This window comes from Chelonia mydas, chromosome 17 (assembly GCF_015237465.2).
Source record: "Chelonia mydas isolate rCheMyd1 chromosome 17, rCheMyd1.pri.v2, whole genome shotgun sequence".
NCBI lineage: Eukaryota > Metazoa > Chordata > Testudines > Cheloniidae > Chelonia > Chelonia mydas.
In genome coordinates, this window is record NC_051257.2 from 22,546,525 (window position 1) to 22,572,097 (window position 25,573).

Sequence of the window (25,573 nt, forward strand, 5' to 3'; positions counted from 1 at the left end):
TAATAATAAAAGTGCTTGCTTAGATAGAACTATGTGGTAACTTATAACTGTTGGCAGTTACACTGTCTACCGTCTCTGAGGAGAGAAATGAAGCAGGCCTGCTTAGGCAGTCTGTCTTTTGGGGAATAACAAACACTGCTGTTGTAGGGAACTGTTCAGAATGGAAATACCCCAGTGAGAAGGGAGAGATACGTGGGTATCCCCTGAAGAGAGGTGGCAGTTGAGGAGCCTAGAAACTAGAGTGGGTGCTCTTATTGGACCAGAGAAGGAGAAATACAGGTGCAGGTGTCCTGAACTGTGACACTCATCACAACTCCTGAGATGGAGAGTCCTGCCATTGGGTACGTTATCAAAGAGTTTGTTATCCGGAATGGCCAGATGACACAGAACATCCAACACTCCATCATTTCTCAATGGATTTTTCCCTGTGTCCAGCAGAAAAAAAGAGGAATGTGTAGGTACACTTGCTCAAGGCCACAAAGTCTGGGGACTGTGGTATGGTACAGATAGGAAAACGTGGGGGTCTCAATTAAAAAAGGGGACACAATATGCTTGAAATGTCGGACTCTCATAAATTGCCATTCTTTTGGCACACCAGCCATTTTTGAACCATTTTTTTCCTGTATGACTAAAAACTGCTCAGTAGACTCTTGGGGGGGCTGTGCAGACGCTACATATAGTTTTCATTCAAACTACTTCAGCACATCCAATATTATGAATAAAAAGGCCCCAACTCAGTTATTCCTCCAATAAGCCAGCAAGTAATAACAACCACAATGTAATTAGGTTTAACAGCCAAAGGGAAATAAGGTACAAAAAACTATCAGAGGGATACTAAATATAGAAAAGGGGATTTGAATACAACGAGGAAGCTCTTCAGACTAGGCCTAATGTCAACAGTAAAGGAAGCAACACCCTTTGATTTAGCTACCTAAGACAACAGTAGTAAGCGTATGCAAACTGCTGAGCAAAAAGGGAACCAGGAAGAGAAAAGTAAATGGCAAGGTTCAAGTCTTCAAGAGGTTATCTGAAGTGAGCTGTAGCTCACGAAAGCTTATGCTCAAATAAATAGGTTAGTCTCTAAGGTGTCACAAGTACTCCTTTTCTTTTTGCGGATATAGACTAACGCGGCTGCTACTCTGAAAACTGAGCCAGAGAGAAATTCTTTGGGGTTTGGAAATCCAGCCCACTAAAGCCGTGGTTTTCAAACTGTGGGTCGTGATCCAGTACCGGGTCGTGGCGGCTCTGGTCAGCACCGCCAACCGGGCTGTTACAAGTCCCATTGGCAGTGCTACCCGGCTAATGCAGGCTAGTCCCTACCTGTTCTGACACCACACTGCACCCCGGAAGCGGCCAGCAGCAGGTCCGGTTCCTAGGCCGGGGCGTCACGGGGCTCCGCATGCTTGTCCCACTCCGAGCACTGGCTCCTCACCCCCATTGGCCATGAACCAGCCAATGGGAGCTGGGGGTGGGGGGGCGGTTCCTGCAGGCAAGAGCCGCATGGAGCTGCTTTTGCGCCTCCGCCTAGGAGTCAGACCGGCTGCTGGCTGCTTCTAGGGTGCAGCACAGTCCACAGCCTGTCTTAGATCCCCCAGTGTGTTGCTGACTGGGAGCTGCCCCAGGTAAGCCCATGCCCCAATCCCCTACCCCAGCCCTGAGCCCCCCCAAACCCAGAGCCCCTTCCTGCACCCAAACCCCTCATCGCTGGCCCCACCCCAGAGCCTGCACCCCCAGCCCAGAGCCCCGACCCCCTCCCACACCCCAGCCCTGAGCCCCCCCAAACCCAGAGCCCCTCCGGCACCCCAACCCTCTGCCCCAGCCCTGAGCCCCTCCCATACCCCAAACCCCTGATCACTACCTGTTGAGCCCAATGATCTAGTCAGGTTTCTATCCACCTTATAGTCTCATCAATACTTCTCTAACTTGCTGGCAAGAATACTGTGGGAGACTGTATCAAAAGCTTTGCTAAAGCCAAGGTATATCACGTCCGCCACTTTCCCCACATCCACAGAGCCAGTTGTCTCATCATAGAAGGCAATCAGGTTGGTCAGGCATGACTTGCCCTTGGCGAACCCATGTTGACTGTTCCTCTCCTCCAAGTGCTTCAAAATGGATTCCTTGAGGACCTGCTCTATGATTTTTCCAAGGACAGAGGTGAAGGCTGACTGGCCTGTAGTTCCCCGGATTCTCCTTCTTCCCTTTTTTTAAAGATGGGCACTACATTAGCCTTTTTCCAAATGTCCGGGACCTCCCCCAAAAGCAACGAGTTTTGAAAGATAACGGCCAATGGCTCTGCAATCACATCAGCCAACTCCCTCAGCACCCTAGGATGCAGTGCATCCAGCCTCATGGACTTGTGCATGTCCAGCTTTTCTAAATAGTCCTTAACCTATTCTTTCTCCACAGAGGGCTGGTCACCTCCTCCCCATACTGTGCTGTCCAGTGCAGCAGTCTGGGAGCTGACCTTGTCTGTGAAGACCGAGGCAAAAAAAACATTGAGTACATCAGCTTTTTCCACATCATCTGTCACTAGGTTGCCTCCATCATTCAGTAAGGATGTAATGTGATCCTGCGATGCAGGAAAAGGGGAATCTTGAGGAGGAGTAGAATAGTTATTTTTCCTCTGTATTTGGCACTGGTGGAATATGGTGTCCAGATCTGGTGCCCACAATTCACAAAGGGTGTTGATAAATTGGGGATGGTTCAGAGAAGAGCACTGAGAATGATTCAAAGTTTAGTAAACATGCATTATGGTGAGAGACTCAAAGAGCTCAATCTGTTTAGCTTGACACTGAGAAGGTTATGGGTGACTTGGTCAGTCTGTCAGTACCACATGGGGAACAGAAATTTGACACTAGGATCTTTAAACTAGTAGACAGAGACATAGAAAGATCCAATGACTAGAAGTTGAAGCTAGGCAAATTCAGACAGGAAATAGGGCATGAATTTTTAACTTTGAGAGTACGTAACCATTGGAGTAAGTTACCAGGGGTCATTTTGGATTCTTCATCACTGGCAGTTTTAAAATCAAGATTTAATGTTTTTCTAAAAGGTCTGCTCTGGGAATTATTTTGGGGTTGTTTTCTGGCCTGTGTGATATAGGAGAACTGCCTAAATGGTCCCTTCTGGCCTTAGAATCTATTAATCATCTAATTTTTTATCAGTTGAATCCCATCTCAGCTTTTTCATTATTTTACCTGGGATTGACGTTAGGCTAACTGGCCTGTAGTTACCCAGGTCATCCAACTTGCCTTGTTTTAAATATCGGCACAACACGAGCACTCTTCCAGTCTTCTGGAATTTCCCTGCACTTATTCCCCACTGTAGTTATTTGCAGGGGTATCAAATGCGGGTATCCATTTAAGCACCTGATTATGCCCAGCTAAAGCCAAGGTGAAATTATGGCTGAGAGAATGTCAGTTTTTCTTTTAGATGTGTCTTACATATTTCTAGTTTTTCCACACATATTCTAAGTGTGTCGATTGAGAGAGTGAAAAATGCATTAACTGACAATTAGACTCTTTCACCATTCAGTTCCCTAGAAGATAAGGAACTGCACAGTAAAATGTAGCCCTCTTCCCCTGTTCTATGGATGAATCACAAAAGAAATCTGTTGCCCGGAAAGAAAGAAGTGTGCATTTCTCAACTTCATCTAGGGAAGAAGCAGTAAATATTTCCTCTTGGCCCAGCCTGTCCCTAGAGGTGTTTCCTCTTGACAAAACCCAAAGCAAACTCTGTGAGTGCCAGCCCTGAGATCAGTGCAGCTGCTATAAAAGACCAAGTCACTGAGCGACCCTCACCAGCTGAGCAGAGATGGCAGGTGAGCTGCTGTTACTTTTTACTCTCTTTTTTATGGCTTTGACATTTGTAATAAGATAGGCAGTGTGTTTCTCAGGGAGGGCATGAAAAGCCATGTGTGGTAAGGAAGAGTCAGAAATGGGCAGGAGTGGGGCTGTAGGAGCCCTGGCCCTCCTTCGTTCCCTTTGGGTGAGGGAAATTCATAAAGAAATGGGAAGAAAAGGAGTTCCTTCTCCCACCCCTTCCCCTGTTCCAACCCCATCCCTTTCAGGAGGAAACATTGGGATACTTTACAGTAAAGGACTGTCAGGAATAGAAAACACAGTTGTTGAGAGAAAAGTGCAAGAAACTTTCCATTATAGAAATGGGGGCTAACCTGCCTCTCCCAACCCCCAGCATTATGGATCCTCATCATTTCTCTTACTTAGAGATTGACTTAAACCTTGAAACAGGACGTTCAATAACTCTTCTAAAATATATGTTAGCACTAACTGCTCTAACAGTGGATGTTCTTTTATCCACACAAATCTTCAGTCCTTTTTTCAATCTCACTAAATTATTGCCCTCAGTGACATTCTGTAGCAGTGAGTTCCCCAGTCTAATTACACGCTATGTGAAAAAGCATTTCTTTTTATGACAGTTTGGAATTTTCCACTGAAATTTCCTCGAATGGCCCCTTTTTTCTTGTAGTGTGAGAAAGGCAGAATAGAAGCTCCTGATCTCCCTTCTCTAGGCAGCTCTTTATTATATATGGAACTAGTAGTGCCAACAACATTTAAGTTTGCCCCAAAAGTCCCATTTTAAGACCCAGTTTTAGTGACTTACAACCTTGCCAAACTTTAACTTTTTGGCTGAAATTTTCCTTGATGAGTATTTGTCAGTTTCAGAAAAATGGTTTAGCCATTTCTCAGAATGAGATTAGGGAAAAATAAGTTTAGCCCCATTAAAAAAATTTCTTACAATAGTTTAATTGAGAAGTTCTAGCACCTCCATGCTTTAATGCTATGTTCTCTGAAAAAACGGGTCCTACGTATCACAAAATTGGGCACCTAAAATTAGTGGATTCTTTTGATTTAACTTCTCCGTGCTTGACTTCTCCATCTGTAAAACGGGGATAATAACGCCCTCAGATCCCAGGGTGTTGTGAAAGTAGATCAGTTAATTGTGAAGTGCTGAGAAACTATAGCAATAAGCAGCATACAACATCTCAGGAGGAAATTAATAATTGTGTTTTCAGATCAGGTTTTGAATAGTGTGCAGTAAATAAGGCCTGGGGCCACACACTGGACAGCGAGAGTAAGAGAAAATATTGAGTAAGTGTTCTTTCAGTGAACATGGTCTGTCCTGTGCAAGGAATAAGGCAGGGGTCCTGTAGACAATAACTTTATCTCAATGCATATGCAGAAGAGGACGCAAGGATGTACGGATTAACTCTGGTATTTCCTAACTTTTGAACAGTTGACTTCACTGAACAGTGATCTTTTAATGTAGCTTGTGTCTGGAATTGTAAATATTTTTATCATCTCTCCTATTATTTATTTCATCCTTGTCTTCCCCCTTCCAGTCAGGCTTGTCCCTTCCTATAATCTTTACGGTCTCTTAAACACCTTCATGTATGTCCTCCCCCAATTTACCTCCACTCATGCCAACTTGTCCTCCACCCAGCTCAGCATCCTTAGCCAACTCTCCTTGACCCTTTCCAACCCAGTGCCTTCTGCTGAAAATCCCCTCCAAGCTCAACTCCCCAATTGAGAACTTCTCCTACCTAACCTCCCCAAGTCCAGAACCCTCCCTCCTGTCCTGACCTGACTCCAGGCTGACAAACCCCCTTCCCCCTTGACCCCCAGACACACACTCCCCATAAGCACCTCAGGCTCAGAACCAGTCCCCTGCTCAGAACTCCTCCCACCTGGCCCCCAGCTCTAAAAACTCCCTTTCTACCAAACGTCCCATCCCCAGAGCACTAAACTCTGGGGTGTTAGTACCGTTGTACAAGGCACTGGTGAGACCTCATCTGGAATACTGTGTGCAGTTCTGGTCTCCCATGTTTAAGAAGGATGAATTCAAACTGGAACAGGTACAGAGAAAGGCTACTGGGATGATCCGAGGAATGGAAAACCTGTCTTATGAAAGGAGACTCAAGGAGCTTGGCTTGTTTAGCCTAACCAAAACAAGGTTGAGGGGAGGTATGATTGCTCTCTATAAATATATCAGAGGGATAAATACCGGAGAGGGAGAGGATTTATTTAAGCTCAGTACCAATGAGGACACAAGAACAAATGGATATAGACTGGCCATCGGGAAGTTTAGACTTGAAATTAGATGAAGGTTTCTAACCATCAGAGGAGTGAAGTTCTGGAATAGCCTTCCAAGGGAAGCAGTGGGGGCAAAAGACCTATCTAGCTTCAAGATTAAACTTGATAAGTTTATGGAGGAGATGGTCTGATGGGATAACATGATTTTGGCAATTAATTGATCTTTCATTATTCATGGTAAATAGGCCCAATGGCCTGTGATGGGATGTTAGAGGGGGTGGTATCTGAGTTACTACAGAGAATTCTTTCCTGGGTATCTGGTTGGTGAATCTTGCCCACATGCTCAGGGTTCAGCTGATCGCCATATTTGGGGTCGGGAAGGAATTTTCCTCCACGCCCCATTGGCAGAGGCCCTGGGTTTTTTGCCTTCCTGTGTAGCATGGGGCACGGGCCACTTGCTGGAGGATTCTCTGCACCTTGAAGTCTTTAAACCATGATTTGAGGACTTCTATAGCTCAGACATAAGCAAGAGGTTTATTGCAGGAGTGGGTGAGATTCTGTGGCCTGTGCTGTGCAGGAGGTCAGATTAGATGATCATAATGGTCCCTTCTGACCTTAATATCTATGAAACTCTTGCCTTCCATTTGACCTCCAAGCTCCCAAGTCAGAAATCCTCCTCCCATGTCAGAAGCTTGACAACCTCAAGCAGTCAAAAATCATGAGTCAGGCTCCAAAACCCCCCCTTGAGATCAGGATAAAAATAGTGAGGGTTTTTGTTAAAAAAAATTGTAGGTTTTATTTGTTTTCTGAACATTTATGGTGAACTCCCCATTTTCAAGCTTTTCTCTGAGTCATAGAAGGGACCACTCAATCAAGTCTGACCTCCTGAACCTCACAGGCCAGTAATCCCCACCCAATTACCCCTGTATTGAGGCCAGGAAATTGGCTTGGACTAAAGTATTGCAACCCTCAGGAGGCTAAACTATTGTGAGCCCCAGGCAGAGGACAGGAGGGACAAGGTGCACCAGTGCGTGAGGCTCCTGCAGTGGCAGGGAACTGGTTTAGTGAAATATGCCCAGATGATCTTAGCAAGTCTCCATCCTGGAGAAGAAGGGGAAAAAAACAAAACCAAAAGTTATTGCCAATCTCATCTGGGGGAAAATCCTTTACCCCACCAATCTTAGTCTCACCTGCAAACTTTATCAGCAGCAAATCCATGTTTCTTTTCAGAACACTGATACAAATATTCAGTAAACAGAGCTGTGGAAGTTGATCTCTTTCAGTGTGTGGATGACATCCGTGGGCCCTTTACCTCCTGTAATTATTGCTAGTAACCCAGGTGTATTTGTGTTTCTCTCCAGGGATCACCCTCTTCGGATTCTTGGTGACCCTGAGCCTGAGCCAGGCATCTGGATCTTCCATAAATGGTACTGTCCCCTTTCTTCTGCTGCTGGTGTTCTGCATTAGGGGTGTAATGCTTTGTGGTGGGATCCAAAGGGAAACTCATTGTGGGCCCCCACCCAGACTATAGGGGTTTGCAGTGTTCCCTCTCCCACCCAAAACAAAACCTATGCCTGGGAAGTATGCATTCACCATGAATATCCAAGGACTTCAGAGGACCTGATTGTTATCCCCTTTCTAGAGATGGGGAAACTGAGGCACACAGAGAGGGTAGATGCCTCCCTCCAGGGCAGAAAGAGTCACATACAGGAGAGCCAAGAACAGAACCCAGGTCTTCTAATGCAAAGTCTGCTAGTTTCCGAGTCCAGGACCGTGCTGACTCACTAGTGTCCTTTTTAGTAAAGCAAAATGGATTGGCAGTATAATCAAGAGAGGCCCCGCTTCCTAAATGGGTTGCTTTTGCACCCACACCCCTCCCTCAGGTTTTTCTTTTGGCATTTGTTTGGGAAAGTTTTGGCAAAAACAAGGCAGCTCATTTTTGACAATAAATAAAATCTCTGATTCCAGACTTATTCTCTTGCAAAAATTCAGTTCTCAGCTCATGGAGGCACTAGAGCTCTTCAAGGAAATGGCTGGAAAAAACACTGGTTTTGTCATAGAAACAGCTAAACTGTTTTGCTTCAACTTGCCAAAAATATTCTGCCTGAGGCAGAAAGGACTCCTGGAAAGTTCCAGCCCCTGAAAGATTAAAGATTGGCCAAGTGATAACAACAGAAAACAGGGTGTTATAAATGGGAAGTCCTGGGCAACTTCAATAATAAGGGTCACCACCAATGTCCTCTATAATTAGACCTCAGCTGTAAAGATTTATGTGCACATAGTAAGAGAACCAAAAAAGAACCACTGTGGCTAATCAACAAAGTTGAAGCAGTGAGAGGCAAAAAGACATCCTTTAAAAAATGGAAGTTAAATCCTAGTGACGAAAATAGAAAGGAGCATAAGGTCTGGCAAGTGAAGTGTAAACATATAATTAGGAAGTCCAAAAAAGAATTTGAAGAACACCTAGCCAAAGACTCAAAAAGTAATAGCAATTTTTTTTTAAAAGTACATCAGAAGCAGGAAGTCTGCTAAACCACCCGTGGGGCCACTGGATGATCGAGGTACAAAAGGAGCACTAAAGGATGACAAAAGATGTGGAGAAACTCAATGAATTCTTTGCATTGGTCTTCACAGTTGAGGATGTGTGGGAGATTCCCAAACCTGAGCCATTCCTTTTAGGTGACAAATCTGAGGAACTGTCCCAGATTGAGGTGTCATTAGGTGGTTTTGGTACAAATTGATAAACTAAACAGTAATAAGTCACCAGGACCAGATGGTATTCACCCAAGAGTTCTGAAGGAACTCAAATGTGAAATTGCAGGACTAGTAACTGTGTTATGTAACCTATCATTTAAATCAGCTTCTGTACCAAATAATTGGAGGATAGCTAATGTGATGCCAATTTTTATAAAGGGCTCCATAGGTGACCCCGGAAATTACAGGCCAATAAACCTGATTTCGGTACCAGGCAAACTGGTTGAAACTATAGTAAAGAACAAAATTGTCAGACACATAAACATAATTTGTTGGGGAAAAGTCAACATGGTTTTCATAAATGGAAACCACGCCTCACCAATATACTGGGATTCTCTGAGGGGATCAACAAGCATGTGGACAAGGGGGATCCCGTGGATATAATGTATTTAGATTTTCAGAAAGCTTTTGACAAGATCCCTCACCAAAGGCTCGTAAGCAAAGTAAGCTGTCACGGGAAAAGAGGAAAGGTCCTCTCATGGATTGGTAACGGGTTAAAAGATAGCAAACAAACAAAGGGTATGAATAAATGGTCAGTTCTCAGAATGGACAGAGGTAAATAGTGGTGCTCCTCAGGGGTCGGTACTGGGACCAGTCCTATTCAACATATTCATAAATGATCTGGAAAAAGGGGTAAACAGTAAGGTGGCAAAATTTGCGGATGATACCAAACTACTCAAGATAGTTAAGTCCCAGGCAGACTGCAAAGAGCTACAAAAAGATTTCTCAAGACTGGGTGACTGGGCAACAAAATGGCAGATGAAATTCAATGTTGATGAATGCAAAGTAATGCATACTGGAAAACAATCCCAACTATACATATAAAATAATGGGGTCTAAATTAGCTGTTATGACTCAAGAGAGATCTTGGAGTCAGTGTGGATAGTTCTCTAAAAACATCCACTCAATGTGCAGTGGCAGTCAAAAAAGCAAACAGAATGTTGGGAATCATTAAGAAAGGGATAGATAAAAAGACAGAAAATATCATATTGCCTCTTCCAATCCATAAATCCATGGTATGTCCACATCTTGAATACTGCAGGAAGAGGTAGTCATCCCATCTCAAAAACGCTATATTGGAATCAGAAAAGGTTCAGAAAAGGGCAACAAAATGATTTGGGGTATGGAATGGCTGCTGTATGAGGAGAGATTAATAAGACTGGGACTTTTCAGCTTGCAAAAGAGACGACTAAGGGGGGATATGATTGAGGTCTATAAAATCATGACTGGTGTGGAGAAAGTAAATAAGGAAGTGTTATTTACTCCTTCTGATAACACAAGAACTAGGGGTCACCAAATGAAATAAATAGGCATCAGGTTTAAAACAAACAGAAGGAAGTATTTTTTTCCCAACACAAAGCACAGTCAACCTGTGGAACTTCTTGCCAGAGGATGTTGTGAAGGCCAAGACCATAACAGGGTTAAACAGGTCCATCAATGGCTTTTAGCTAGGATGGGCAAGGATGGCGTCCGTAGTCTGTTTGCCAGAGGCTGGGAATGGGCGATAAGGAATGAATCACTTGATGATTACCTGTCCTGTTCATTCCCTCTGGGGCACCTTGTATTGGCCAGTGTCAGAAGACTGAATACTGGGTTAGATGGACCTTTGGTCTGACCCAGCATTGCCATTCTTATGTTCATAACTGTTTATGCACTGAAAAAAATTCATGGACTCCTGCTAGGATTAAAAGCTCTATAGAAATGACTGAGTGACCAAATATTGCTCAGTAGACTTCTGGGGGATGTACAGACTCTGCATACAGTTTTGATTCAAATTATTTCAGCATATAAAATATAATGAATCAAAAGGCCCCCAATGTATGTCTTCTTCCAATAAGCCGGCAACTAATAATGACCACAACATAATTTAATGGTTTAATAGTCAAAGGTAAATAAGGTACAAAAAACTATCAGTGACACTAAATGTAGAAAAGGGGATTTCAATACAATAAGGAAGCTCTTTGGAAAAGCCCTAATGCCAAGAGCAAAGAAAGTAACACCCTTAGATTTAGCTACCTAAGAAAACAGTAGTTGTCTTATGCAATCTGCTGAGCAAAAAGGGAACCAGGAAGAGAAAAGTAAATGGCAAAGTTCAAGTCTTCAAGAGGTTATCTGAGCCAGAGAGAAAGTCTTTGGGATTTGGAAATCCAGCCCCAGCCAAGCCAACTAACAAGAACATACTCTACAGCAATCAATATGTAAGAGGGAAATGAGGAGGGCTAGGATGGATTTTGTAAAGTAAATAGATGAAGGTATAAACACAAACAAGAAATTCTCTAGAAGAAGCAGGAAGTCCACTAAAGAATCAGTGGGTCCGCGGACTTACCAGGGGGTTAAATAGAGCAGTTAAAATTGAGAAGGACATTGTTGAAAAACTAAATTATTTCTTTAATCAGCCTTGTATATTCATAGATTCCAAGGCCAGAAGCAACCAGTGTGATCATCTAGTATGACCTCCCATGTTCCACAGGCCACAGAACTTCCCCAAAATAATTCCTAGGGCATATTTTTAGAGAATCATCAGCTCTTGCTTTAAAAATTGTCAGTGATGGTGTGGTGTTTAGATGCTGCTTGTAATTATTAGAACTGGGAGCACTGGCTGTTGGGAGTCTGAAAGGACGGGAAACAGGAAGGAGTGGGGAGGAAGTTGAGGAGGGAAGTGTGCAGCAGCAGCTTGGTAAAGAGGTTTCCACTTTAAAAATAAAGTTCTGTTGAAGTTTGTTAGTACCTTGCCTGGTTGTTACAACATTTTGGCAGTGAGGATGGATCTTCTGCCTCTGAACCCACCCGCACGCTTTCTGCAAAGCCCAGGTGAGCCTCCAGTTGCTTTTACTGCCTGGATCCATATGTTTGAGACTTATCTGCTTGCAATCACTGCTACAGATATTTATGAAGTAAGAAAGCATGCTCTGCTAATCCACTGCCTTGGAGCAGAAGGTCAGCTTATATTTTTACACTTTCCCCCTTGCAGATGATAAATATGAGACTGCACTCACTGCATTAAAGAATTTTCTGTGCAAAAAGTGAATGTAGTAGCTAATCGCTACAGATTTTGCCAGCGTGAGCAGAAAACAGGGGAGACTATAATGCAGTATATTGCTTCCCTGAGGAGTCTGATTGTAACTTGTGACTTTGGGAATATGGCAGATGAGATGATTAGAGACCAGCTCATTGAGAAAACAACCATGCTTCATGTTAGAGAATGCTTACTTCTAGAACCACAATTTACACTAGAAAAAGCAATAACCATTGCTACTCAGATTGAATCATCTACAGCTAAATCCAAAATAATGAGCATGGATACAGGAGACACAGTCCAAGCTGTGACTCCTTTGCAGAAAAGTTCACTATCGCTGCAGACAAATGATTACAAGAGGAAAACTAATGGAAAAACCACCGAATCAGCAAATTCAAAATACAGTAAAAGCATGCTTTCGCTGTGGATCCCCACAACACCTTGCAAGCTACACAGGATATCTGGCAAAAGTAGCTCAGTGCAATCATTGCAAAAAGATTGAACTGGCTGCTGCAACATACTTTAGGAAAATGCCCAATCAACAGGTGCATCCAGTTACAATACCAGATGTTACTGTGCTGAGTGTGGACAAAATCACTACTGCACATATTTCAGAACAAATAAAGTGCACTGTAAACTTTTCCGCCATACCCCCAGGCAAATCACACTCTATTCAGAGAATGTTGGACACTGGCTCAGCAGTATCTACACTACCTGATTCCATCTATTTGCATTACTTTAAAGATGTGCCTCTTACTGAACCCAAACTTCACTTGGTGTGCTCTTTGAAAAACCATATTCCAGTACATGGCTGCCTGCCAGCAATAGTTGCTTTTGGTGATTGCTGTGTAACTGCAGAGTTCTACATTGTCCACAAAGGCACTCCTATCCTTGGCAGAGATTTATTGGCATGCATCAGATGATATGAGCTGTAGGTCACCAAAGCTTATGCTGAAATAAATTTGTTAGTCTCTAAGGTGCCACAAGTACTCCTTTTCTTTTTTTTAAATCTCACGGTAGTTAATGGACTAATTGATCTCTCTCAGCAAAGCACCTTTGTGGTACACACACCAGTTTCAGCTGAGATTCAATGCCAGGTTGAGGAGAAACTTGGCTGAGCTTATGGATTTCTGCATAAAGTTAAAATGCGGAACAATGTGATGCCTGTACGGACAGAAGTTATGGTGCTTACCATTTTCAGTCAGGGAAGCTGTTTCAGAGGAATTTAGCAAACTTGTTCAGAGGGACATTATTGAAGAGATTGACTCCTTTGGAATGGGTTTCACTTATAGTAGTGATGCAGAAGAAGTGTGGAGGCATTCGCCTTTTTGTGGACTTAAGGGAGCCAAATAAAGCTATTGTGATTGACAGCCACACTCTTCGTCACATAGAAGAAGTATTTGCAGAACTCCGTGGAGCAAAGATGTTTTCTACTCTTGATTTGCAGAGCGCATACCACCAGGTTATGTTGCATGAAGATAGCAGAGGCCTCACAGCATTTATTACACGAGGGACTATTTCGTTTTAAACGTGTTCTATACGGTCTCGCATCTGCCCCAAGTGCCTTTCAAAAAATGATGTCATTGATTCTGAAGAATAAACATGGAGTTCAGTGCTATCTGGATGATATTATTATGTTTGGAAATATTTCTGAGGAGCATGACAATAACCCGCAGACTGTACTAAACAGCATCAGCAAAGCAGACATCAAGCTCAATAGGTCCAAATGCAAATTTAGACAAACTGAACTCTCCTTTCTGGGGCATACAATTTCACAGGCTGGACTAAAACCTGATCCAGATCATATCCTGGCAATTTCAAATGCTCCTCCAACAGATTTGCAAACCTTACGTTCCTTCTTGGGTCTTACCTGCTGGTATGCAAAATTCATTCCCAATTATGCTTCTGTCATTGAACCGTTATAAGAATTACTATGGAGAAGTTCAACTTTAGTGTGGACAACAGATGCAGAAGCTAGTTTTGAAATGGTGAAAGACTTGATTGTACATAGTCCAGTAGTTGCACTATTCAGTCCTGCATTGCCCACAGTTGTAACTACTGATGCTTCTGATTATGGACTTGTGGCTGTCCTAACACAGAGGGGACTGTTGCATTTGCTTCAAGGACACTAAGTAATGCTGAGAGGAAATATTCTACAGTCAAAAAAGAAGCCCTTGCTTGTGTCTGGGCTACTGAAAAATGGAGAACTTACCTGTGGCACCACACATTCAAGTTGCGCACAGACCACAGCCCTTTGACGACGTTGCTCACCACGAAAGGACTGGGAAGAGCGGGATATCGTATTGCTAGATGGTGTGCAAGACTACTCTTTCATTTATGAACTGGAATATAAACCTGGAAACCAAAATGTGGTCGCTGATTGTCTCTCGCCTGCCTTTGCCTTCACCAGATGGTCCACTGGAGGATGAGGATGTAGTAGTTGCGCTTATTACAAGCATTCTAACTGCAGTTACAAAAGAACAATTTCAAGCTGCTTGTTCAGCATGTCCAATTCCACAAAAACTATGGGGATTTCTCAAAAAGAGGTGGCACAGTCACCCTAAAAACCTTGACCCAGTTTTGTTGCCTTATTTTAGAGTTCGGGATGAACTTTCTTTGCTTGATGGCTGTGTGCTATGAGGTACACACCGGCTACTTGTGCCTGAAGAATTACAGTCAAAACTCATACACCTGGCACGAAACTCAAGGAATTGTCAGAACCAAACAATGACTACGGGATCTGTATTGGTGGCCAGGGATAGACTCTCAAACTGAAGGGCTCATAAAATCCTGTGTCACTTGCCAAATGCATGATAAGACAGCCTGTTCCTCTTCCTGAATCTGCATGGGGAAAAAGTGGCGATTGACATTGTAGGACCTTTTGATACTGCTCCAAGTGACTGCCGTTATGCCATCACTTTAATAGACTATTTCAGTAAGTGGCCTGAGGTAACATTTACATCGGAAATCACTTCTGCTACAGTAATTAAGTTCCTCTCTTCAGTTTTTAGCAGGGAAGGTAACCCCAAGGAACTGCAAAAAGAAAAGGAGGACTTGTGGCACCTTAGAGACTAACAAATTTATTTGAGCATAAGCTTTTGTGAGCTACAGCTCACTTCATCGGATGCATGCAGTGGAAAATACAGTGGGGACATTTATATACACAGAGAACATGAAACAATGGGTATACCATACACACTGTAACAAGAGTGATCAGGTAAGGGGAGCTATTACCAGCAGAAGAGCTGGGGGTGGGGGGGGGGGGGGAGAAAGACGGGGACCTTTTGTAGTGATAATCAAGGTGGACCATTTCCAGCAGTTGACAAGAACGTGTGAGGAACAGTCGGGGTGGAAATAAACATGGGGAAATAGGCTTGAATAAAGACTGGGAGTGGGTGGGTCATTACACAAAGTAAAACTAAGTTAATTGTATCCAGTTTGCAAATTAATTCCAATTCAGCTGTCTCTCGTTGGAGTCTGCTTTTGAAGAATTGCCACTTTTAGGTCTGTAATCGAGTGACCAAAGAGATTGAAGTGTTCTCTGACTGGTTTTTGAATGTTATAATTCTTGACGTCTGATTTGTGTCCATTTATTCTTTTTACGTAGAGACTGTCCAGTTTGGCCAATGTACATGGCAGAGGGGCATTGCTGGCACATGATGGCATATATCACATTGGTAGATGTGCAGGTGAATGAGCCTCTGATAGCGTGGCTGATGTGATTAGGCCCTATGAAGGTCTCCCCTGAATAGATACGCGGACATAGTTGACCATGGGCTTTGTTGCAAGGTTAGGTTCCTGGGTTAGTGGTTTTGTTGTGTGGATGCTGGTGAGTATTTGCTTCAGGTTGGGGGGCCATCTGTAACCAAGGACTGGCCTGTCTCCCAAGATCTGTGAGAGTGATGGGTCATCCTTCAGGATAGGTTATAGATCCTTGATGATGCGTTGGAGAGGTTTTAGTTGGGTGCTGAAGGTGATGGCTAGTGGCGTTCTGTTATTTTCTTTGTTGGCCTGTCCTGTAGTAGGTGACTTCTGGGTACTCTTCTGGCTCTGTTGATCTGTTTCTTCATTTCAGCAGGTGGGTATTGTAGTTGTAAGAATGCTTGATAGAGATCTTGTAGGTGTTTGTCTGAGGGGTTGGAGCAAATGCGGTTGTATCGTAGAGCTTGGTTGTACACAGTGGATTGCGTGGTGTGGTCTGGATGAAAGCTGGAGGTATGTAGGTAGGCATAGTGGTCAGTAGGTTTCTGGTATAGGGTGGTGTTTATGTGACCATTGCTTATGAGCACTGTAGTGTCCAGGAAGTGGATCTCTTGTGTGGACTGGTCCAGGCTGAGGTTGATGGTGGGATGGAAACAAAACCCATTGCCAACTGTATCTGCTTTTTTTTTTTTAACCACAGCGGTATATTGGGCAAAGGGTTTCATTCAGCTGTTTATAATGAAGCTTAGGTCACTTTCTTGAGTTGATTCCATTAATTTAGAACCTTGTATGGTGTATGAGTATTATTCATTGTTTAACACTGAATTTCATCTGCCATTCTGTTGCCCATTCACTTAGCTTGGATAGATTTGTCTGAAGTATCTCAATCTTCCAGTGCTTGACTAACCTGAATAACTTTGTGTCATCTGCATATAAATTTGTCAACTATGTCTGATTGCTGCTGCAATATTGTGTCCAGTCCTGGGGTCCACAATTCAAGAAGAATGTTGATAAATTGAAGAGGTCAAAGAAGAGTCATGAGAATGACAAAGGGATGAGAAAATCTGTCTTATGAGGAGAGGCTCAAGAAGTTCAATCTATTTAATTTAACAAATAGAAGGTTAAGAGGTGACTTGATTACATCTGAAATTATCTACATGGGGAACAAATAATAAATAATGGGCTCTTCAATCTAGCAGAGAAAGGTGTAACATGATCCAATTCCTGGAAGCTGAAGCTAGACAAATTCAGACTGGATATAAGGCATAAGTTCTTTACAGTTAGAGTAATTAACAACTTAGCAAGGGTCACTGTGGATTCTTCATCTGTTGTAACAACCAGGCAAGGTACTAACAAACTTCAACAGAACTTTATTTTTAAAGTGGAAACCTCTTTACCAAGCTGCTGCTGCATCCTTGGTAGCTCTCACTCCCCTCTTCAACTTCTCCCTCCTAGTGGAACCCATCAACAGCTCCACTGGGTGCAGAGGAGCTGCAGGGAGGGGTAAGGATTTAGGCAGAGGAGCTGCAGGGTAATGGTGGGAAAGATGGTCTGTTCTTTGTCTGGTCTGGCAGGGAGCTGCAGCACAGGGGGAGGGCTGAGGTTTGTGCCACCTCTACTGGTGTGGGGGTGTTTGCTCCATGTGCTCCTGCCCGCTCTGGGCTGTGATGGCAACTCCCACTTGGCCAAGGGATCCCTGGGTAGCAGGGCTGGACATGGGGCAGAGAGGGAGGGAAGCAAGGCTTGATAGGTTCTAGTGCGCCCATTGAATTGGGAGACTAGATCTCTTAATTTCTAGCTTCAAACTTGTAAATTTTCCTTTATTCAAAATGGCCACAACCTCCTGTTCCTAGCAATGGGCCTCAGACAAGAGGGCAGCTGTTCACACTGGCTTTGCCTGTGGAACAGAGACTGACCCTAGTAACAATGAGCATCAATTCTCAGTTTTCAGTGGGACTGCAGCTAGGCTGTCTGCAGGGAAGGTCACTACCTCTCTATAGCAGAGGGCTGGACAGCAACCTATGAGGAGATGGGAACATGGCACACAGGAGGGAGGCTGCAACAGAGCAGGGAAAGAAAGGGAGAGAGAGGGATACATAAGCAGTAAGAAAATATGGGAGCAGGTAGATTTGGGTTGTGCATTTGGGAAAGGAACCCGGGGGAGCATGAAAAGGAGACTAAGTGGGGAGGGAGGGAGTGAGTGAGAGTAGCTGGTGACTGGAGAGGAACTGAATAATGGTCTGTACAGGTAGTGCTTCTACCCATAAGTAGTGCTGCATCTCTAGCTCAGTGCTGAAATGTGGTCTGTTTTGATGTTATGCTACTGTATCTGATTGGGGGGCAAGGGGGTGGGAGAGGTGGCGAGGAGGAAGTGAAGTCCTGCCAGTGTGTGCTGGGGTTGGTACTTGCAGTGTTCCAATAAATCCTTTGATTCATATAAGAGTATCACAACTAGGTGGCAGCAGCTTTAAGAAGTCAAAAGCACTTTTGCTTCAGAACAAAGGTACTGGTCACAAAAAGAGGAGACAGGAACCTGTGAGCATCTGAGAAACTTTGAGCTGTTGCACTCTGAATGAATGGCCTGCTGAGCCAGCAGCACAGACCTGGCACTGTTTCTGGATTGCGACACCAAAGCATTTTACTAGCAGCTTCCAGTGTGGATCATGGATCTTACAGACTGTTATGCAAACACTGAAATGCCTGGCAAGCCAGGAGGTGGAGGGGGAACCCCCACACAGTTATTGGTGTGTATTGAGGAGACTGGTTGGTTGGTAGGGCTTTCCCTGTGTCGGTGTCTGTGGGAAATGGCTCGAATGAGGCAGAACCAGCTGTACTGCCTGCAGAGTTGGCAATGCAGAGAAGGTCTTACGCTCAGTGGTGAGCCATGAGAATACTCCATGACAAGTCAGTTTATAAATGGTTTAAGAAGGGAACTTCCTAACCTGCTGGGGGAGAAGGATAACATACTGGATAAATCCGTGGATCAGACTAGATGCAGAATTATAAATGTGAAAGCAGAAGCCTGGGTTTTTTTAAGCTCTGAACTGTCAATTCATAGAATATCAGGGTTGGAAGGGACGTCAGGAGGTCATCTAGTCCAACCCCCTGCTCAAAGCAGGGCCAACCCCACCTAAATCATCCCAGCCAGGGCTTTGTCAAGCCGGGCCTTAAAAAACCTTTAAAGAAGGAGATTCCACCACCTCCCTAGGTAGCCTATTCCAATGCTTCACCACCCTCCTTGTGAAAACGTTCCCAGCCCTCAGATGACTTGTGTATACCAGATGCAGCTCTTCAAATAGATTGCTAGGGAAGTGGCTACAAAATTGGAGAAGGCCCCAGTGCAAGCTATTCACAGGTGTCCTGTAGGTCAGATGAGAGTTTCCTAAGGGACTCCCAGGCCAGAAGACATTTGCAGGTGATGTGGAGGCAAAGGACTTTGTAAATAGAATTGCTCAAGCAGAGGAAAGCCAGATCAGGCAAACTAAAAGCTGCTGATGCAGTAGTGCCACCGTCAGGAAATATTAGAACTGCTGAGGTGAAGAGCTACCTGGATACCTATTACAAGTCTACCTGGTGTCAGACTGCACCAGAGGAGTATGAATTCTAGTGCACATTAGTGTTTTGCACACTAAATGGCTTCTGTGGATGCTGCTGGTGCGCACTAGTAGTTCCCTAGTGGGTTAATGTAATCCCATTTCAAACAGGACTCCATTGCCAGCTTGGCTTAACAGAACAATCTTCCATGAGTTTAAACACAAGAAGGAAGCTTACAAGAAGTGGAAGCTTGGACAGATGATTAGGTAGGAGTATAAAAATATTGCTTGAGCGCACAGGGGTGTTATCAAGAAGGCCAAAGTACAATTGAAGTTGCAGCTAGCAAGGGATGTGAAGGGCAACAAGAAGGGTTTCTACAGATATGTTAGCAACAAGATGATCAGGGAAAGTGTGGGACCCTTACTGAATGGGGGAGGCAGTCTAGTGACAGATGATGCGAAAAAAAGCTGAAGTTCTCAATGCTTTTTTCCCTCAGTCTTCACAGACAAGGGAAGCTCCCAGACTGCTGCACTTGGGATCACAGTATGGGGAGGAGGTTAGCAGCCCTCAATGGTGAAAGAACAGGTTAAGAACTATTTAGAAAAGCTGGACATGCACAAGTCCATGGGTCTGGATCTCATGCATCTGAGGGTGCTGAGTGAGTTGGCTGATGTGATTGCAGAGCCATTGGTGGTTATCTCTGAAAACTCGTGGCAATTGGGGGAGGTCCTGGATGATTGGAAAAGGCAAATAAAGTGCCCATCTTTAAAAAAGGGAAGAAGGAGAATCTGGGGAACTACAGACTGGTCAGCCTCATCTCAGTCCCAGGAAAGATCATGGAGCAGGTCCTCTAGGAATCCATTTTGAAGCACTTGGAAGAGAGGAAGGTGGTCAGGCCACAGGTCTTGTTGTGGGAACAGAGAGGCTTGAGAAACCAAATGCAGACGCAGTCAGCTTCAGTTGAGAGCTGAAGAATGGCTGGCTATCCAAAAGTTGCTACCTATTAAGTTTCTTCCTGGAATACATCCTGGTCCTCTTGAGGACCAAGAGCTCTATGCTTCATAAAGTGTAAGGCCAGAAGGGACTATTAGATCATTTAGTGTGACCTCACCTATATGAGCAGGCCATTCAATTTCACCCAGGTACCCCTCAGTTTAACTTTGCTTCATGTCTCCCTTTCTTCAGCTCTTAGATCCATAGCATGGAAAAGGTTCAATTATAGAGGAACAACTTTCTCAAAGCCAAGACTGGGGTTTTGATTAAGTGCCTAAAGGTTAATCCAGCAAGTTTACTGCATGAAGGAGAAGAAATGTGCTCCTTTCACTTTGGGTCTGTGCAGTGAGCTGGTGGGAAGGAGTTGTCCTCATGTCCTGCTCTTTCCTCTCTTTGGACTAGATATCTTGGAGACACTGCCAGATCCATTCTTTCTGAGCAGCACTGATGAAGCCAAGGAGCTGGTGGATGCTGCATACAAGTACGAACGGGACAGGTCAGTTCACCTTATGTTATCCATACTAGGGGTACAATTTTACCAAAAACATGGGAACATGATACCATTATTTGGGGAGTTTCTTTTGTACAAATATGTATTTATTATGGCAACATAATAGTTCAGGGTTCTGAATTTTTTTCCTAGCATGGATCACACCACATGCACTAATCTCTTCCCTCCACAATGGCATGGAACACCTCCTCTCCCATTTGTGATCACACAGTACTGCTATGGCAACTTCAATTGCTTATGATGCAAAGTGATATTTGGACAGTACACATATTTTAAGCTTTTTAATGTAGCTCAGCCAGTGGAAATAAGGAGAGCCAGCACCACATGACTAGACCGCTCTGTGAGGACGACCAGCAGCCAGGGATCATCGCTCATCACAGTCACTACAGTGATTCTATAGGGAAGGGTTTACCTGTTTATAGTCTCAATATCAACTCTGTTCAATCATTCTGGAAAAATATGAGGGCCTCTCTCTATGGGAAATATGGCATGTTTGGTCTGTAGCAGGGGAGAATTTTGGAGGAAAGCTTGAGATTATTGGAGAAAGCACTTCTCAGAAATAGTTAATGGTTAAAAGGGAGGCTTCCGCCTTCTGCTCCCCACCCAGCCATTTTGTGAGGGTTGTCCTGCTTTGCTTTTGTTAAAATGCCTTAAAAATCAAGATGAAAAATTTCAAGTCAGGTCAAAACAAGACATTGTTTCAACATTTCTGAAACAGTTATATTTTTATCAACACTGTTATGGGAGAGGGATAGCTCAATGGTTTGAGCATTGGCCTGCTAAACCCAGGGTTGTGAGTTCAGTCCCTGAGGGGGCCACTTAGGGATCTGGGGCAAAAATAAGGGATGGTACTTAGTCCTGCTGTGAAGGCAGGGGACTGGACTTGACCTTTCAAGGTCCCTTCCAGTTCTATGAGAGGAGTTTATCAAATAATGTTCTAATATGGAGATATACCTAACAAATAGATTTTAGTTAAATGAAGCCTTTTTTTGGTGAATGAATTAAACATTTTTTGCCTGGCTCTAGTATTGACTGTCCTATTCATCACAAGCTGGTATTAACTCTGATATTCAAATTGTCATTATTAGGCATTAATCTGGTTATTCCAATATTATTAATTTTTGCAGAAATATCCAGCTGATATATTTATCTGCTCTGGCTGGACATTCCATTTGTTTGGAAGGATGGAATAAGGTGGATAGTGCTGCATATTTATACAGGTGTTGGTTTAGTGATGTCCAAACAGAAAGATAATGTGCAGAATAGAGTTCCTCCTGGATCTTCCTTGCTCCTGGTCACACAGACTGCATTACTTGCTACTGTTGCTTTAGTCCGCCTCTGGCTGGCAATGAGACTCTTCATTCCTTCCCACTGTGATACTTGCTACTACCATCACCAGATTAGACTATTGTAGCTTCCTCTACCTGGACTTGAAGGTGAAAGTGTCATAGAAACTCCAACTTCTACAACACTTAGTACGAAAGGCAGGTAACTATTTCATGTATGTCCAGTCCCAGCCTGCAGTAGGATGTTAACCCAGGGCATTTTGAAACAAAAAAAATGTAGACTTCTTAAAAAGTGAAGAAGACTTTGACAGCCCCAGATGATCTCTATGAAATGTTTCAGTGGTAGCTGTGTTAGTCTGTATCAGCTAAAAAACTGAGGTGTCCTTGTGGCACCTTAGCAACTAACAAATTTATTTGGGCATGAGCTTTCGTGGGCTAAAACCTACTTCATCAGATGCATGAAGTAAAAGATACAGGAGCAGGTATAAATACGTGAAAGGATGTGGGTTGCTTTACCAAGTGTTAGGTCAGTCTAACAAGATAAATCAATTAACAGCAGAATATCAAAGGAGGAGAAATAACTTTTGAAGTGGTAAGAGAGTGGCCTATTACAGACAGTTGACACCAACTAAAACCTCTCCAGCGCATCAAGGATCTACAACCAATCCTGAAGGACGATCCCTTACTCACAGACCTTGGGAGACAGGCCAGTCCTTACTTACAGATAGCCCCCCCAACCTGAAGCAAATACTCACCAGCAACTACACAACAAATACACCAACCCAGGGACCAAACACTGCTGCAAACCCTGGTGCCAACTCTGTCCACATATCTATTCAAGCGACACCATTATAGGACCTAACCACATCAGCCACATCATCTGGGGCTTGTTCACCTGCACATCTACCAATGGTGATATATGCCATCATGTGCCAGCAATGCCCCTCTGCCATGTACATTGGCCAAACGCAAAATAAATGGACATAAATCTGACATCAGGAATCATAACAGTCAAAAACCAGTTGGAGAACACTCCAGTGTCTCTGGGCACTCAATAACAGACCTCAAAGTGGCAATTCAACAACAACAACAACAAAACTTCAAAAACAGACTCCAATGTGAAGCTGCAGAACTGGAATTAATTTGCAGACTAGATACCATCAGATTAGGCCTGAATAAAGACTGGGAGTGGTTGGGTCATTACAAAATGTAAATACTAATTTCTCCCTACAGTTACTCACACCTTCTTGTCAACTGTAAAGTCTAGGAATAGGTCTATGCTGGAATAAAAAAAAACACCACACAAAAAAAAAAACACACAAAAAACCCACAAACCTATGGCACCAAGACTCGGAGCCTGGGTCAGCTCACGGGGCACAGGCAGCGGGGCCAAAAATAGTGTAAATGTTGGGGCTCAGGCTGGAGCCCCACCTCTGAGACCCTCCCCGCCTCCTCCCCCCCCCCATAGGATCTCAGAGCCGAGACTTAATAGTCTACACTGATATTTTTAGCCCCACAGACTGAGCGCTGTGAGACTGAGTCAGCTGACCTGGGCCAGGTGCAGCCATGCCATGGGTCTTCGATTGCACAAGTATAACACCTATACATAGCTTGGGGCATCCCCCTATTCTTTGGGCTATTGGGCCCTACCTCACAACCTTCTCTCCCCATTTCCACAAGTACCTTTGTGGCCTCAAGCCACTCTTCGGTGTTCTTCCTCCCCAGTATAGTCCTACGTGACCACTCGGAGGTCCAGGCCTTCAGGACTGGGACTGGTCTCTTGGTCCAACATATCTCTTTCTAGGCAGTCCAAGAAAGTTCTCTGGCCATCAACTACCTCTCTATGAGTGCGATCATATCATCATAAGAGGAGGGGTCATTTTGGCCAACCCATGGCCTCACAGGTCTGATGGAAGTCCTCTCACGAACCTGTCCAACACTAAAAATTCTATAATCCTCTCTGTGCTGTGGGTCTTGGGATGCAGCCACTTCTGCGTTACATGGATCAGGTCAAAGAATTGTGACCTTGGTGCTTTGCTTTCCAAGTACCGCCACTCGTGGAACCTCTGAGCCCTTATAGCTGTCGTCACCTTGGATCTTGCCAGGATGTCAGCTTTCAACTGCTGGTAGTCTGAAGCAGCTTTTGCTGCCATGTCATAGTAGGCCTTCTGGGCCTCCCCACACAGGAAAGAGGGGAGGATAGTGGCCCACTGGTCTCAGGGCCAGGCCTCACATAGGGCTGATCTTTCGTATGCAAGAAGGTATGCCTTCACGACATCCTCCACCATCATCTTTTGTAGGTAAATCCTGGCTCTTAGGGATTATGTCCTGTTGTGGCCACATGTCAGAGAAGCCAGGGCCTTCAGCAGGTTCACCACCTCATGGTGGCTTGGTCCTGGGCTGCCTGGCTCATCAGTTGTTGATTTGTCTTCTGCTGTAGCCGTACCGACTCCTGTTGGGCAGCCATCTGGACACTGGTAGCCTCTTGTTGCACTGCTGTGACGTGCACCACTACCTTCATTATGTTGTCCATTTTGAATGTGATTTACTTTGTCCCCAGAATAGTTTGCTGTGCCAAGTTCCCACTTTAACACCATGTGTAGCAGAGCACCTTCTATATCTCAGCAGGCTCAGTGGTTCCCCCTCTGGTGGTGGGGGCCTGGAATAAGTCAGCCGCACTCTGGATGGGGTTTACTCTCCCACCTGGGGGCTTATTCCCCAATAATTTTCCAGGCAGGCCTTGGGGCAGGTCCAGGGAGCATCCCTCCGCAAACAAAGAAAATAAAAGACACCAATTTCCACACTAAACAAAGGGGAATAACTCCCTACCCTCACTCTGAGGGTGGTTGGTCTAATAATTGGCCCTGGGGTGCCAGTCCTTGCCCTAAGCAGGCAAACTGTTACATAGCTTCCCCATAGGGAAGAGAACAGTGCTCTACCCTAGAGCAGCTTTTCTTCTGCTGCCACTAGCCCTGCAGCAGCTCAGCTCCATCCCCTCTCTCACCGGCGGAGGGGTTTTTAAACATCTCAGGCAGTGGTGGATTAGCTACTGGGGAAAAGGGACCCATGCCCAGGGGCTCCGGCCAATTGGGGGGCCCCTGGGAAAATGGGCACCCTGTGCCCGACCCTGCTCCCCTAGCACTCCTGCTGGGGAGCAGAGTTGGGGGCTTGCACTGCTTCGCCTACCTGGTGCTCCTGTCAGGGTGCAGGGGCTTGCCCCCCTTGGCACTCCTGATGGGAAGCAGGGGAAGCCTCTGAATCCCAACTCTGCTCCCTGGCAGGGCTGCAGGTGGAAGAGGCAGGGAGGGGCCCCCACTTGCTCTGGCCCAGGGCCCCAAAACACCCTAATCCACCTCTTATCTCAGGCAGCCCTTTGTTGGACTCAGGGGTTAGTTGGACTAACCCCTTCTCAGTTAAAAGGAAAAGGGCCTTTACCATTCTAGGGCTAATCTACTGGCCTTCTACCACTTCTTGCGGGTGTGGAGCTGCTGGGTCAGACACCCCCGCCCCCATCCCCCCACTACCTTGCCAGCTGGTGGGCTCCCAGGTTGCTGCTGCTGCTCCTCCTCGGGGGCAGGGTGGCACCTGCTGGCCTGCTTCCCAGAGCAGGAGTGAGGGACCCTACCCCTGCTTCTGCTGCCACCACCTGAGGGGTCCCTCATGGCTGGTTGCCAGACTGACTGTTGCTGGTGCTGCTGCCTCGGAGCCTGCTGGTGCCTTGAGG

At 44.8% G+C, this 25,573-nt stretch overlaps 1 protein-coding gene across 1 annotated transcript in view; it reads left to right on the forward strand.

Moving 5' to 3' along the window:
• The first annotated feature begins 3,469 nt into the window (after positions 1 to 3,469).
• LOC102941880 (myeloperoxidase) overlaps positions 3,470 to 25,573 on the forward strand; it is an 85,013-nt gene continuing 62,909 nt past the window's right edge. The window contains exons 1-3 of the mRNA XM_037880828.2: positions 3,470 to 3,820; positions 7,415 to 7,480; positions 20,455 to 20,548. Coding sequence (XP_037736756.2) covers positions 3,814 to 3,820; positions 7,415 to 7,480; positions 20,455 to 20,548 — 167 coding nt within the window. The 5' untranslated portion in view covers positions 3,470 to 3,813. The remainder of the gene's footprint in view (positions 3,821 to 7,414; positions 7,481 to 20,454; positions 20,549 to 25,573) is intronic.